Genomic DNA, 17036 nt, shown 5'->3' with positions numbered 1-17036 from the left:
TAGCCTCTGCCCATTACCCAGTTCCAAAGTCACTTATACATATGTAGGTATTTGTTACCGCAGTACCACATTTCTTGGTACCAAAATCTCAATTTAATTCAGGCTGCCATAACAAAGTATCATTTACTAGGTAGCTTAAGCAATAGAAATTGATTTTCTCATAATCTGGAGGCTGGAAGTCCAAGATCAAGGTACTAGTACAGTTGGGTTCTGGTGATGATTCTCTTTCTAGCTTTCAGACAATAACCTTCTTACTGTGTCCTTACATGGGACACCATGCTATCCTAGAAGGCTGACAATTCCATGAGATTGAAGAACCCATCCTTATAATCTCATTTAATGTTAATTACCTCCTAAAAGTTCAACCTCCAAATACAATTACATTGGAATACAATTCAACATACGAATTTTGGGAAAACAATGCAGTCTATAGCAATATGTAATGACTTGTCATTTTTAAAATTAATAATTATTTTTAAAAGTTATGCTTAATTTCTAGTCTGACAATAATGATGAATATAATACATAAGTAAAAGCTACTTAAGATGCTAGATAATTTGTGTAAAGAATTCCTAAGTCCTATAAGTTTGAGAACCATTTTTTTATACAGTAAGGGGAGAAAATGTACTAGAAGTATTAGAGGAAGGGAAATCAGTTAGGACACTGTAGCAATAGCCTCAGAAAGAGATATTAAGGATCTGAATATGGTATAGTGAATGTTGAAATAAAAGAAGGTAGAATGGAACCAATATAATTTTTGAGGGTAAATTGATACCATTTGGGGGCCAACTGTTTGGAGAATAAAAGGGAAATAAAAGAATATAAACAAATAATATAAAGATTTCTAGTATGGAAATTGGATACCATTAACAGATTGTGGGATTATGAAAGGAGGACTACTGGAAGAAGGTAATCAGTTTCATTTCCAACAGAATGAGTCAGGGTGCTTAGGATCATCAAAAGTGGAGATGGCAAGTAAGAGTCAGAAATGTGGGTATGGAACTTAAAAGAAAGCTTGTGGTTAGACATTTAAAATTGGTTCTTCCAGTATATGTGACTATGGTAGATAATATTATAGAATGAAATGAAGTTACCCAGGGAGATTCTGACTCATTTTTGAGGTCCAATATAAGCATGTCCTCTGTGAAACATTTCTAGGCACTAAAACTAATTGAACACTAACTGACTACTCCTTTTTCCGTCACACAGTATTGTATACATCCCCAATAAAAGCAGCTAAGCATATTTTTTTGCTGTCAACTTATATTTATAAGTCCACACCTTCTACCAACTTGGAGTTTTTTTAAGGTTATCTTCATTCTTATTATGAATGGTTTGGTCCGTCTTACAATAAAGAATAAAATCAAGTCAAGTTACGTATTATTGTTATAATTATTTATATACTGAACTTGAGCTTTTGGGGAACAGATCTATATCATATTCATTTAATCTATTTCACTCTTAGGAGTTCTATAGTTATTTTATCAAAGGGAAGAAAAGAGACAGTTAAAAAAATCATCATTATTCCTTCCTGCATTCTAAGGCTACCATTCCCATCCCTACTAATCTTGGTCTTCACCTGATGAAATCTAAAAAGTGCCAGCAACTGAACTCAGTATTTTTCTACTAAACTAACATAACTTGTGATTGGGTTTATTGAACAAATGAGACATTATAGGAATTTTATAGAATTAACTCATTGTTATTAAAATATCATTACCTATACCAATGAGAATAATCCAAAAATATAATTTTTATTTGGCTTTGAAAACTTCACTTTCCTAATTACATATCATTAATAGTATTTGCTTTCTACTCCTGGACATGTAGAGAGGAACTAACTATGATTCAAGTATTATAATGAAATATTCAAACATGAGGAAATAAATTTTGATGCCTTTGTAAGAAAACTGAAAAGAAAAAAGTATTTTCCTACTCTGCTTTCTTGGTAGAGGTGGCAAATTCTTAGATTTCTCCTTTGGCAATAATAATATCCCCTGATTATTTGCTGTGTATATTCACCACCAAGAAAAAGACTGTAATTTCTATCCCTTATGGCTAGTAGTGGCCATTTAACAAAGATATGATGAGTAGAAAGTAAATTGAAATAGTATATAATGCTTCTAGGGAAGAGTCCTTGTCTGCTATGGGGTGGATAGGGGAAAGAGTGTTCTTCTCCTGGCCTTTTCTCCTTCCTGCTAAATGGCACATGGATATGATGACTAAAGCCAGAGCCAAGTACCTTGGATCACAAAGTAAAAACTGCATTTGGAGATGGCAGGCTAACAGAACAGAGAAGGGATTTGATTTCTGATGATCACTGTTCTCCCTACTAGGTGTGGATTACCTTTATTTACATGAAATATAAAGTTCTCTTTGTTTTAGTCTATTTGGACAGCTATAACAAAATACCATAAACTAGATAGCTTAAAAACAACAGAAATTTATTTTTCAACATTTTTGGAAGCTGGGAAATCCATGATCTAGTGCTATCAGACTTAGTGTCTCATGAGGACTCACTTTCTGGTTATGCTATGTCCTTACAAGGTGGAAGGGTCAAATGCTCTCTACAGTCTCTTTTATGCCATTCATGAGGATCTCACCCTCATGATCTGATAACCTCCCAAGGATTCACCTCCTAACATTATCACATTGATGATTAGGTTTCAACATATGAATTTAGCAGTCACACAAGCATTCAAACCACAGCACACTGTTGTTTTTCTATCAATCAATCTTAACTATACAGCTCTGAAAACACTGAAAAAGTAGTCACCTGATAAATTCTGTCTGCTTGTTTCACTTTCTCTGTTGCTTGAAGGAGGACCTGGCTCTGAAATGCTGCTTTCTGTTCCTCCCATCAGTGGTCGCAAATGGCTTATAGATACTTGCTCAATAAAAGATGTGCCATGCTTATGGAAGTACCACCATTCAAATATCTAAGACAAAGAGAAAACATCTTTCACTTAAAATAGAACTGATCAGCAGATATATGAGTTCAAATCAAAACTTTCTCTCAAAATGTTCCTGTTCAATTCAGCATTTTAAATGCATTTGCTTCCCTCTACCTCAAAAAAACAAACTTAAATTTTCCTCCAAAACACACGCCATATAAAAGTGAAATACTGCTTTTATAATTCTTGTCATGAAACAAGTTTAGACAAAACTATACATTGCAATAAAGCATTAAAAATAGTAAGTATTCAACTTGTAAATTATTTACCTATTTGCTATGCATGGTGGTAACATGCCTCTAATCTCAGCGACTTGTGAGGCTGAGAAAAGATGATGGCAAGTTAGAAGTCAGGTCAGCCTCAGCTACTGAGTGAGACCCTCAGCAACTTAGCAAGACTGTCTCAAAATAAATAAATAAAAGGACTGAGGATGTAGCTCAGCACCTGTAGGTTCAATGTCTCACACCAAAAAAAATAAATAAATAAAAGGAACCAAAAGCTCTCTGTAAATTAGTAGACATTTTCATATTTTCCTTTCACAGTAATCTCACAATAATTGTGCTATTCTCCAACCAGAATTCCCCCCACCACAGACAGCTTCCTCATTGCCCTTAGTTCTTAAAAAAAAGCAAATAAACAAAAACAAAACAAACAAAACCCTACCATTCAGTGAAGCTTTTTCTTGCTAATCCAGTTAAAATTTCAACTAATACTTTATAGGCCCTTTTCTGCTTCATTTTTTCCCCTTACCCTTTACCACTGAAAGTAAGAACATGAAAAAAAAAAAAAAAAGAGTAAGAACATGCTATTTGTTTTACTTATTTATCTTTTATTATATATCCCCACAGTATAATGAGGACAGGTATTTGTTTTATGCACTGCTGTAAGCCCAGTGCCTAGAAACAGTGACACTCAGCAGGCATTCAATAAAAATTGTCAAATGAATCAATATCAATAATTACCTTCGAGACCAAATTCCACAGAACCAGAACCTGTCCTGCTTACCATGATATCCTCACAGCTAGAATGGATGAGTATATTTTTAAAGGCCCTCTACAAGTATTTATAATATTAATAAATCAGGGGTTTTCAGTTGAACAACTAATTTTCTGTTTTGACTGTAAAATTACTTCAAAATCTTCTGCCTGTAATTTATAGATCATGTCCCTTAAAAAGTTAACCGACAGCTGGGTGTGGTAGCACATGCTCATAAGTCCATCAACTCAGGAGGCTAAGGTGGGAGGATCACAAGTTCAAGGTCAGACTCAGCAATTTAGGAAGACCCTATCTCCAAAAAAAAAAAAAAAAAACCTATAATCCCAGTGGCTCAATAAGGCAGGAGGATGGTAAGTTCAAAAGACAGCCTCAGCAACTTAATGAGACCCTGTCTCCCAATAAAAAATAAAGAGCTATAATTGTAGCTCAGGGCTTGATCACTCTGGGTTCACTCTCCAATATCCCAAAAAAAAAAAAAAAAAGTTAACTGACAGACTATTTTCCTGCTAAATGTAGTGGAGGAAATGTATTACCTCATTTAAAGAATAAACGAACACATCTACAGAAACCTATATAGATTATAATACTATGACCACAGAGTCTCTCTCTCTCTCTTTCTCTCTCTCCCACACACACACCAGTGTTCAAATCTCTAGGAATGTTGATTTTTGCTTTAGTAAATAATAAAGCTGTTACATATGTGCCTAATGTATGCAGCTGTTTTGTAATATATTGTGCCCCTGACTAAACGCTAAAATATTTAAAGGAAAGTGCTAGAAAATCAAAGTGCTCCCATTTTTTTCTAGTCTGCCACTAATGTTTTATGCTCAATTTAAAATGGTTTTTCTTTCTGCTTACTCTTACTAGTTAATAAGCAGTTAATTCCCTCCAAATGGTCATGGTTTGGCTTATACCATGTTTTATAAAGACGTGGGATGAACCTTAAAGAAGAAACAACCAGAAGAAATTATACAAGCAGAAACTGTTTATGTGACAGAAAAGACAAGATTATGTTGAATAAATCTTGGATGAAAAAAACTGGATAAATGCCATCAAGAACTAAGGGCACAAGGGCAACAAAAATAAACTGTTCTTCACTATATGAAATGCAGGTAGTTTTTTATGAATAAATATGAATTAGAGGTTTTCTGAACTTTTAGATCAACTTTTTAACACAAATAAACAATGAAAATAATAATTGTTAAATTTATCAAAGTTTTCCATGAGTGAAGCATTGTACTTTACATGCATCATGTCATTTAATTCTCATAACAACTCATTTTGGAAAAGAAAACACAAATTCCAAATTCAAACAACTAGCTCTAGTTACCACTACTGGGAAGTAAGAAGTGGGTTTCTTATTCAGGTTTGTCCGACTTCAGAGTTTCTAAGTATTATAGTCAATGGCTACCCAAATATACCTCAGTGTACATGTAAATGTATGTATATATGTAAATGTATGTGTGTAAATCTTTGATAAGTCCAGATAGTAAAAGAATTTACAAACACAACAATCTTTGCTAATAATTAAAAAAAAAAAAAAAAAAAAACTATCAATACTACAAGGGTAATGACACAGTTTAGTCTTTAAAATGTTACCTGAATTTCCTATTTCAAAAAGAGTAACAACAAATTTTTTAAATGGTTTTAGACGTCATATTTCTATAAATTAGATATATAAATGTAAGATATTCCCCTCTTATAAATATGAGGGAATGAGAACTTAGTTTGTGTGCCTTGCCCAGAGTTATCAGCTAGTCAATACTCAAAATCAGATCCTGTTCCAAAACCAATGCTTTCCCCCACATCAGCTATTTAAAGACAGTTTATTTTTGCTGGACATGGTGGCACATGCGTGTAATAAAATGACTTCGGAGGATCCCAAGTTTGAGGCTAACCTCGGCAATTAGAGTGACCCTGTCTAAAACTAAAAAAGAGCTAGGGATAGAGCTCAATGGTAGAATGCCTGTGGATTGAATATTGCCTCAATACCACCAAAAAAGAAAAGATAGTGTACTTTCTTATTTAGATTCCATTTGTATGCTATTGACTAAGTATGCTAAAATATGACTAAATGTACTTCAACTAAGTGGATCTTATAAACTAATAAATTGTGAGGCTTATATTACCATATAGTTTTTTTCTGAATTTCTCATAATTTTTTTAAATCAAGAGAGAAATCCCTTTGTTGTCTAACATTTACTTTAACAAAACAGTAAGTGTTAGTCCCTATTTTTAAGTCCAATACAAACACTATTATTTCTACAAAAGCTGGAGAGCACCACCTACAGATAAGAAAAAGAACACAAAAATCCACTGGCCACACATGGCATAATACGTGAAGATTTTTATCCGTAGCAGTAGTTTTCCAAAATGTATACTAGAAAACACTAGATTCAGGGGATATTAATGGGGATTATAAAATTTAAAAATATATTTTTAAATTAAAAAATTATACCTTGTTAAAGGAAAAGTTGAATCAAAGTAAAAGTTTCCCAGAATAGCCAAAATTGATTAAATGCTCACTGAGTCAACTACCATATTACAAGTTTTATATATTTATCTCATTTAGTTCTCATAATCCTGTGAATAACATTATTTTATCATTTACAGATCAAAAACTGGGGACTATAATAACTATAGGCTGAGTTCTAGATAAATTTTAATCTACCCAAAGTTGCTAACATTAAAATATTTAAAGATTTATATAAAATCTGTATATCCAGTTTCTCTTAAAAATCATTTAAAAAACTGGAAGATGTGGTAGTACGAATCACAGATCTACACGACAACAATTATCTTTAGCTCCTTTTAGAAAGAATATGCACTTTGCAGAGTTCCCAGTTCTCAAAGTAAATAAGGAATTTCTTACACTCTGCTCATTTCACTCATTTTGTACTAATCTGGGTCCTTCAGACATTAAATTTGTAAACCATTCCAAACCTTCCTGACTGTAGTACAAATGTCTTTAATTTGCAAGAAATACTGACAATTTCCAAACCTGTTTGACCACGTAACCTTTTTCAAATACCAAACACATTTTTGAAACACTGATTTGTAAGTATTTAAAATCATTATAACCATATAAAAGATCTTTAGGTACATATCAAAACATGAATGGAGAAAATAAGAAGTACTTACGAATATTAGTCCTGATATTAAAGAAGATGTTCCTGTAAGTGCCACATAGAATTTGGGTGTCAATGAATTTAGAAATCCTGTCACTGTTAAAAGAAAAAAAATCAAAGTTAATTAAAAAAACCACAAATTTAAGTATTTAAGTTACAAATATGCAGGTGTCTTTGAGTGGGGGGAAATGCTGTGTACAAATGCTCCTGGATTTACAATGAGGTTGTATTCTAATTGAACTCACTATAAGTTGAAATATTGTTAAGTCCATAATACATGTGATTTGACTAACCTTCCAAATGCCACAGCTTAGCAACACAGTACACTATGGAGTATTGGTTGTTTATCCTCTAGACTGATTGCCTCAATAGGAAAGCAGCTAGCTGTCAGTGCCCAGCATTTGAGAGAGCATACTACTAACTGAGGAAAAAAATCAAAATTCAAAATTTCTACTAAATCCTTATGGCTTTTCCATCATTGTAAAGTTGAAAAGTCCTAAGTCCAACCATTCTAAGTCAGAAACTCTTTTAACATCTAGTATGAAATTCACTTGAAAAAGTTGTAATTTTTAAAATCACTACTATAAATTCCCATTCTGTTATATCTTTAAAAAATGCATTCACACATATAAAGCTAGAATTTTATACTGTTCATTAGTTAAAAAAGAAGAAGATCAAAACAAGGCTTTGCATGTACAAGGCTCTAGGTTCAATGCTTAGCATCAAAAACAAAACAACCAAATGTTTTTAAGAATGACTCATACTTAGCCAGGCATGGTGGGGCTTGCCTGTGAGCCCAATGACTCAGGAAGCTGAGAAAGGAGGATCACAAGTTCCAGGCCAGTCTCAGCAACTGAACCCAGGGACACTTTACCACTGAGTTTTTGTTGTTGTTGTTTTGTTTTTTTTAACCACTGTGCTTTTAAGTCATAGACTAGACCTTCTGTAAATCCATAAGGATAAAAAGCTAAACACACACTTTCACAAAGGAAGTTTAAAACCACTCCCTAATTACTTTGGTTAGATATAAACCAGTGTGTTCCTAGATAAATCAGCTAGAAAAGCAAAATAGCTTACCACTAGAAATAACAAACTGAGAACTCTCTGCACCTGACTTACAGAAGTCCTGGATCAGATTCTTCAAACAATCGTCTCATAAATACTTTGTTTTATCTTTAGAGTATTTTCTTTTTTCTTTGTAGTTTAAAAGAAATAAAAATCTATAATAGTCAACTATTCTCATCTAAATGGTGTATCTAGTTAATATATAGAAAAATAAATAAGCTCAATGGAAAACATTTCACTGTACATACAAACTACCATTAAACACTTGATGCACTGGTTACACAGATGCCAAATTAGTTCTGTAGCTTGTTTTGGAGTCAATGATATCTGAATTTATATTGTACTAACCTGCTAAAATATCCAAAATATTTCAGAATATTATCTCACAAAGGAGACATTTGCCCTCACTATAGAAAAAATTAACCACTATACTCTTAGTCAAAGTCATAACTTAATAGGATACTTTCATCTTGTTCTGAGTTTGCTGCTCAGAACACGAGTAAAAGAAATACTGTAAAAACATGATAAGAGGCCCTGGGCCCCATCCCCTTGGTCCTGTTTACAGCTAACGAACAGTTATTTGCAGAAGCCACCGGGGATCAACGCTTCTTACTTCTTACGGGTCTTTGTATCTTTAGTTCAGTCTAAATAACAAGCACTCTACAAACGTTGAAAGAACCAACAAACAACTCCATTGCTGTTTGTGGAGTTCACGCTATCCTTCCTTTACTCATCTATTTACTACTCAAAATAAAGCCTTAAAAAGAGAGAGACAAAAATATCACGAAAACTATTTCTTAACAAATCGACTTTAAAACAAAAGAATGGTAGACTAAGACCGTGGCATTTTCTGAGATCTCTGTATTACAGGTGTGCATGCCTTTGTTGTCTGGCTGTGGGTCTCTCTTAGCGGGACAGCAGAAGACTCAAAGGAACGATTTTCAAGGGACTATAAATGGTGATAGTGTATATAAAATCTGCATCCGAGTCTGAGAGTCATGCTCTCTTCTGTCCTACCACCTAAAGCTTACTGCTTGTCAGGTGGTTTTTCCTCGGGTAAACGAGGACAGGAGAGGGCGGTTCTTAAGACGCCTAGGAAGAAGTCGGTAGCTGCAACTCAGGTTTGACAATCAGCTGCGGAATTACGGCCCAAGAGAAAAAGAACTCACTGGATCGCACAACCCAGTCTCCTCCTGACTGCCCTTTGGCGTTGGCCCCCGACACCTCTCCTGGGTCCCCGCCCGTCCCAGGGAACTCTGGGCCTCTCACCCGCTGCCAAGTTCTCACACAGCCTCAGGGGGACCCTTAGAGCGTACAGCAGCCCCAGCCCAGCCACGAACCACAACGAAGCCCCTGTCCCAGCTAGCCCAGCCCGCAGCCGCTCCCTCCAGCCCAGCGGCGGGCTCAGGCCGAGAGCAGGTGCAGGAGATGCCGCAGCAGTCGCGGCTTCACCCCAGCCGTCCCCGTCCGCCATCTTGCCGCTCCCGCAGGCGCCGAGAGCTGGGAGGGGAGAAGGGCAGGAAACCGAGCGTCGGGAATCCTGGGATAGTGGAGGACCTGAAGTTGGCCTCGGTAGAGGCTGAGCCCTGGGGAACGGGACCGAGAAGATCTGGAAGGTGGCGGGCAGGATCCAACATTGGGGCTAACTATTCCTTGGGGTGGGGGAAAGGGGCCGATAGTGGCACCTATTCTGGAGGAACTGGGCCAAGATGTTACGCTGGAGTGATTTTGCTTCCATACAAGATGAGGGTCACCTTTCACCCTATTCCCGGGGTTGGAAAAGCCACCGGTCTTTTCAAGGGCCGACCAGCTCTTAGCGCTTTGGACTCGGCTGCCATGGAGATCACCGGTACAGGAAAATTTAAAGGAGTAACAAGTGCTCCTTGAATGGAGCTCAGGCGCCAAGAACAGTGGAAACAGGCTGTCAGCATCCAACAGACGAATGGGGAACCGACTATAACTCAGAGAAAGATAATAGACTTCAAACCCCTGAAGGCAAAGCCGACTTCCTGGGGCACCGGCGCTCGAGGCCGTCACCCCGGCGCGTAACTGATATGGCGCCCTCTCAGTCGGCGTTTCCGGGCGGGTCCTTCCGACGGCCCCCGCGGTGATTCCATCACTCAGCTTCCTTCCCGGCCTGCCTCGCGCCCGCGGCCGGGCTGGGCCAGAGCAGCCCAAGATGGCCGACTTCGAGGATCGGGTGTCGGATGAGGAGAAGGTAAGGGGTCCGCCTCTCTCTCTTACCTCCTCCCCCGACAGGGAACAGGGACCCGACCCGGCTGCGGTGGGAAGCCTGGCTGTATCCCTAGGAAAAAGAAGGTTCTTTTCTGGTGCTGGCATACGTTCTTTTCAGTCGGGACGCTTTCCTCTTAAGGGGCTTTCCTCTGCCTCACGGTGGCCCCAGTTCCCCATTCCTTAACTCTTCTCTTCCTCCCCAACCTGAGGCTCAGCCCAACGACCTTCCTGCAAGAGAAGAGACTTTTCTCTTATTGAACTGTAACTATGGACTCTTTTCTGTAATTTTGAGAGTGGGCGATGGTGATGTCGCGATGTATTAAGCAGTAGTTATTTTACCGCCTCAGGCTATTGGGGCTCACCCCATCCCCCCATTTTTTGGTATGTTTGGGGCTAGTTTAGGGCGAGTCACTTCCTGGTCAGGGTGGACTCTTAACTTCCCTTTTGCTCCTCCTTCCTCAGGAAGTGATTTTGCTGTCACGACTTCTCTACTGGGAGAGGTCCCCAAATATTGTACCTCTCACTACATATCCCCTTATTTTCTCATATACTGTCGGCTGAACGAATAACCTACAATAAATGTGTAAGCCTCCCGGCATTTACTTCAGAATTTGAACACCACTCTTTGCAGATGGTCCCATGATTGTTTGCATGTGTGTACGGCACCTAATTGACTCTCCCTTGAATCTTGCATCCTCCTAAGGATAATTAAAAAAAAAAAAAAAAAAAAAAAAGTTCTTGGCTCCTTGTTAACCTATCAAGAATAGCCAATGAATTTTTTTTTTTTTTTAACTCCAGAAAGATTTTACATACTACATAAACTTAGTGTTAACATAATCAAGTCTGGACAAAGCATCCTGCCTTCTTTGATGCCCCATGGTGGTGTCTTTGATTATTGTTGGATTTGTCAGTGTGCGATTTATATACTTTTTTGTTTAAAAGTGTCTTTAAGCACAAGAGCAGGACCCAAGTGAGGTAGAATAACTATTTTGCTAATAACTGTACACCTTTTTTTTTTTTAACAATTTGTCAGTATTTTTTAGTGAATAAAGCATTTTAGGTCTTGTAGAAATTAGAATATTCTCACCAGATAACTCCCTATAGGACAAGAATTGTGTCTTTTGTTTTCAACAGTGACTGTTACTTCAAAGTGTGTACCCTTGAGTGTTGTGTAGTCTATCTCGTTTCTTTTATTATTGTTGTTTAAATAGAAAGAGATTGGAATAGAAGAGGGGAACTCTTTATGATCCAGGAGTCCTTTCTACAGAATTTGACATCTACACATGGCATGCCATTTTGAAATGCTGAAGAAGATACTCAAAACTTAAAAGCAATTGAACAATACTTAATCATTAGTTTTTCTCTTATTGAAAATTGATTCTCATAAGTGTTAAAGGTTTAGAAAAAACAGACTTGTTATGTATGCACTTAATGCTGGAAAGAAAACCATAATGTTTATTCTAAAGCAAATGGTTAATGATGCATATAAATTTTAATTATATTGAAAATCCTGGGATAACATATTTACTAACCCAACTGATGGTCCACTTATTTTAAGCAAAGATATTGTTACAAAAGATTTCACAAGGAATTTAGGTAAAAATAAACTTTGAGGGTTATTGGGTTGAAATGAAACACATTTAACCAATACTGTTAGTATTTTGTCTTTTACATTGGGCTGGAATGCCTTTTTAATTAAACTTGGAAAAATATATATGTAATTCAAAGGGCAAATTAAAATGTCTGGAAGTAAGCGTTTTAATCAATAACATTAATAGTTTTGATTTTATAACAGATCTGGGATCAGTTTCCTCTTCTAGCATACTTGTTTTGTTGCTTAATTTCAGTAATGACATAACAAGCAAACCATAATTGGTAAAGTAAATATGCCAGAAAGTGTTGATGAATTTCATTCATATTTAGTAAAATTTTTTTTTGTTGTTGTTGTTTTTGATACCGGGGATTAAATCCACAGGCACTTAATCAATGAGCCACTTCCCCAACCCTTTTTAAAAATTTTAAATTTTGAGACAGGGTCTCACTAAGTTATTGAGGTTGACCTTGAACGTGTGATCCCCTTGCCTGTCTCCTGAGAGACTGGGATCAATGGCGTGTGCTTCGGCTCCTGGCTTTAGTAAAGATTTTTTTAGATTATAACATTGTCTTCATTAGTATGGATAATTAAGTTATAGCAGATAACTATAAAAATCCATATGATTTGAGGTTACTGAAATTTTGTTAGTTTCTTGTTCTCAGAGGTGAAACCTATTCGTATCTCTTGAGTGAAAAGGAAGGGCTTTGTCTTATGAGATTATGTGAAGTTCTCCTACCTTGTTTCTTCTTCTAGACATGACTACCTTTTAACTGAGTCAAAAATTGAGAAGGTATTTTTCCAACAGGACTTGTTCATATGAATGCCTTAGAAGTCATAAACAGTAAATAAGGAGATTTTTGTCCTATAAGATGTTCACAAACCATGGCACTATTAAATGAATTTTCTTAATTTTAATTAATTTATTTTGTGTGGTGATGGGGATTGAACCCAGGACCTGTGCATATGAGGAATGCACTCTACCAACTGAGCTATATCGCCAGCTAAACTAATGTTTTAAATCAGACTGAGACTGTAGCTCAGTGGTAGAGCACTTGCCTCACATGTGTGAGGCACTGGGTTTGATCCTTAGCACCACATTAAAAATAATTGAATAGATAAAAATATTGTGTCCATCAACAACTAAAAAAAAAAAAAAAAATTAAAAAACATTCTCAGCCTTAATTTGTATTTTGAATTCTTCTTAAAGGAATTTGAAAATCCACCCTCTCCTCTCCCCTTCTTCCTCCTCCTCTTTTAATTAGGACTCAACTGCATTTGGTTTGGGTTATTTTAAAACGTCTATGTCATGATGCCAAATATGTTTTAATATTGCCTTTTATCTTTGTTACATTTTCTGAAAGCAGTGAATCCTTAGGTAAATTTGTTGCTGGTGGTCTCTGATTTCCTTGCAAGCATTTCTACAAAAAAAGCTAGTAAAATCATCCATTCGTGTAACTAACTGCTGAGGTTTTTATCAGTTTTAAAAAGAGGAAGTTGGTTTGTTCATTCTTTCTTTCGATACTGGAGATCGAATTCAGTGGTGCTTTACCACTGAGCTACATCCCCAGTTCTTTTTATTTTTTTATTTTTAGACAGGGTCTCCCCGAGTTGCCCAGGCTATCCTCCAACTTGGGATCCTCCTGCCTCAGCCTTCTGAGAATACAGGCCTGCACCACTGTGCTCCACCAGAAGTTGGGTTTTTAACTTATGTATTGTTACCTGAAATGGTCATGATGAGCTGTGTTAATAAAACAGAAAGTGAAAACTATAATAACATGTAGAAATAAATGCTTTTAGTCTTACCCTGGAGTTCAGTTTCTGAGATGGAGCTCTTTTCTAGGTACTTAAAGTCTTCAGTTACTTAGTTCTAAGTGTTTAGCAAGACCAAGTTAATCTAATTAGGAAGCTTGAAACATGGAAAGAACTACTTCTTTGCATTGTGTTTCCTTTATTTCATGATTCAACATTTTCAAACAAATGCAAAGAGAATTTTAGGGCTGAAAAAAGGTGTGATTGGCATGTTTTTTTCCCCTTTAGCTTAACTAGTAGAATATTTGTATATAACTTCAAAAAATAAATTAACTGAGAAGTGGATCTATATGTTTTTAGACAATGGTTTCTCTTGTAAGTTTTTCTTTTTTTTTTTTTTTAGGAAAGATTTATCAAAATTATTAGTAGAGGACTGGGGTTATGGCTTATTGGTAAAGTGCTTGCCTAGCATGTGTGAGGCACCAGGTTCAATCCTCAGCACAAAGGTATTGTGTCCATCTACAACTAATACCAGTTTTAATAACTTTTCTTAAAGTTTTTAGTAGAGATGTAGAAAATGTTATAAATAGATGAGGGATTGAGGACTCTGATACAGCTCATGAAAATATAATTTTAGACTAGGTTTCCTTGATTATGTATTCCCTACTCAATTTATTAGCTTCCCTTGTACAATGAAGTAAACCCTAAAGCTATTTGCTATGACAAGTCATCAGTTAGCATTGACATTTTCATTCTGGCTTTTTTTTTTGGGGGGGGGGGTTGTAGTACTAGGGGTTGATCTTGTGCATGCTAGGCAAATCCTGTACCACTGAGCTATGCGCTATGTTCCCAGCCCTCTAAATTTTTTTAATGATGCTGGGTCTCACCAAGTAACCCAAACTGGCCTTGAACTTTTGGGCCTTCTGTCTCAGCCTCCCTAGTAGCTGGGATTACAAGCCTGTGCCACCACACTTATCACAGTACTCACATTCTTTATTTTCACTTCTTTTTAGTTAGCTTTGCTGAGTAGCATTCACAGAATCTCATAAAATTCAGGGTCAGGAGCACAAAGCCTAAGCTGATGTACAGGTTTAAAAGTACAAGTTTAAAATCACAATTTCTTATGGAGCATTATTTTATTAAAATCAGCCTTAATGCTAAACAAAGTTGTATAATTAGTCAGAAAATTCAGACCCCAGTTTGTAGATTCTGACCCATGCTTTTTTCACCACACTGTTTTTTTTTTTTTTTTTTTTTTTTTTTTTTAATGTACCATGAATGAAAAACCAGAATAGAGGCATCCTTTTAAGGAATTATAAATGATTTGCTGTGATGTAGTAGAAAGAATGAGTCAGAGTGTTAGGTGACTTGGGTTCTCCCTGCTGTGCATCTAAATACCTAGATGTGTGCTTTTAGAAAAATCACTTCTGTGGATGGGCCTCAGCTCTTTCTAAAATAAGGAGGTAGGGGGAATTGAATCAAACCACCTTAACAAAGTTTAATGAACTTTTCCAAACTCTAATAAAGAAATCTCTCTTTTAAAAATTGAAACATTAAAATGTTTCGGGAGATTCTTACATTGTCTGCTTTTCTACATTTCCCTGATAACAAGACCGAGTTCTTTGGTAACTGGACCACGTCTTTTTATCTAGTGCTTAGCACAGCATCAAGAACACAGTGTAGACACAGCGTATTGATGTGAAAGAGATCACAACTTCATTAATTTTCATATTTCCCCAGCTCACACACCTTACTTACCCCCAGTAAAACACCCCTCCTCAAATTGTTCTGGAAGATTGGGGATATAGCTCAGTTGGTAGAGTACTTGCCTCACAAGCACAAGGTCCTGGGTTCAATCCCCAGCACCACAAAAAAAAAAAAAATTGTTTCTGGTTATCTCTAGATATTGTATTCAGAAATGAGTGCATTCTTTGGGTGATTTTTTTTTTTTTTTTTTTTTTGTGCATCACTATGCCTAAGCACCTGCTGCCCATCACAGGTGCCCTGCCATACCACTACTGGGAACATTCAACCTCCCTGGGGACCTTTTCCCGATAGATCCCATAAAGATACAGTCTTGTGGGTACCAAAATGAATATGTATATATACTTGCCAGAAGCCTTTCAAGCCACTAATGAAAGTATTTTCTCTTTCTGCTATAAGTCTTCTCCTTTAGAGTTCAGAAAAATACATACTATAGGAGCAGGCATTATTTGCTCTTTTCTTTTTATCCAGTGTATAAACTTCTCTCGTCTCCTTGCCCAGAACAACTAAATCCTTATGTGAATCACAAAATTTAAAACCCTGAATAGGGGAATTTATTCATGATAGTGAAGACAAATGACACTTGGGCATTTTTTAACTTGATGGTAATTTCAATACCCATTTACTGCTATCTTCCTCTCTCATATTCTCTTTTCATCATATTTTCTTTCTCTTCCTGTGGAACTCTTCATTTCTATACATCCCACTATGATTCTCCTGCAGAGAGGTGTAGAACATTTCATGTTATTTTTTTTCACCTTTAGCCTCTCCTCCCATGTTCGTTCAATATTTCAGTCCTGTTAATTCTTCCTTCCTGTCATTAGATTCTGTTCCTCCATCTCCATTAATATTTTTTAAACTATTTTTTAGTTTTTTAGTTGTAGATGGACACAGTACCTTCATTTTATTTTTTTAATGTGGTGCTGAAGATTGAACCCAGTGCCTCACACATGCAAGGCAAGTGCTCTACCACTGAGCCACAACCCCAGTCCCTTCGTTAATGTTTTTAAAAATATTTTTATATTAGATGGACACAATATCTTTATTTTTTTAAATGTGGTGCTGAGAATTAAGCCCAGTGCCTCATACATGCTGGGTGAGTGCTCTACTACTGAGCCACATCCCCAGATCCCCTTCATTTTATTTTTTTATTGTTTTTATTTTATGCATGTGAGAACTATAATCACATGCTTAAAATGGTGGGGAATGGTGTGAGTTAAAAGTCCCCTCTCGTCCTTCTTCTACAGCCACCCAGTTCTGCTGAAAGATAGCCAATATTACCAATTCTTTTTGTATCTTTTCTGTTCTGTGCATATCCAGTCAAAAAGATAAGCTTTGCACTTAACAATTTCTCTAACCTGTCCACATTCCTTCTACTACTGTCTTCATTCAGGATCTTTTCTTATCTGAATTGTTTTTAATAACATTCTTAATTATTCTCTCTGCCTCAATCTCTCCTTCCTTTTTATATTCTAGCTAGTTTACTATAAATTCTTCACAGCTATATTATGAATTTTGAGCAGTATGTAAAATTTATCTTTGCCACAGCTG

At 36.4% G+C, this 17036-nt stretch overlaps 2 protein-coding genes across 12 annotated transcripts in view; one reads left to right on the top strand and one right to left on the bottom strand.

Moving 5' to 3' along the window:
• The window catches only part of St7l (suppression of tumorigenicity 7 like), a 214677-nt gene extending 205049 nt beyond the window's left edge, over positions 1–9628 (bottom strand). For 9 of the 11 annotated variants that reach the window (XR_007109290.1, XM_047557026.1, XM_047557024.1 and 6 more), the window contains exons 1-3: positions 9413–9628; positions 7092–7174; positions 2777–2939 (exon numbers count right to left, since the gene is read on the bottom strand). Coding sequence is in view for 10 of the 11 variants with exons in the window: in XM_047557026.1 (XP_047412982.1) it covers positions 2777–2939; positions 7092–7174; positions 9413–9617 (451 nt within the window). In the remaining variant the exon portion in view is untranslated. Of the gene's footprint in view, positions 1–2776; positions 2940–7091; positions 7175–9312; positions 9332–9412 lie in introns of those variants that run through there. The other 2 variants (XM_047557031.1, XM_047557029.1) reach the window with 2 other exon arrangements.
• A 118-nt stretch (positions 9629–9746) lies between these two features.
• The window catches only part of Capza1 (capping actin protein of muscle Z-line subunit alpha 1), a 46620-nt gene continuing 39330 nt past the window's right edge, over positions 9747–17036 (top strand). The window contains exon 1 of the mRNA XM_047557034.1: positions 9747–10361. Coding sequence (XP_047412990.1) covers positions 10323–10361 — 39 coding nt within the window. The 5' untranslated portion in view covers positions 9747–10322. The remainder of the gene's footprint in view (positions 10362–17036) is intronic.

This window comes from Sciurus carolinensis, chromosome 1, assembly GCF_902686445.1.
Source record: "Sciurus carolinensis chromosome 1, mSciCar1.2, whole genome shotgun sequence".
Lineage (NCBI taxonomy): Eukaryota > Metazoa > Chordata > Mammalia > Rodentia > Sciuridae > Sciurus > Sciurus carolinensis.
The sequence above is the reverse complement of the archived record's forward strand: the minus strand, read 5'-3'. Positions and strand labels throughout refer to the sequence as shown.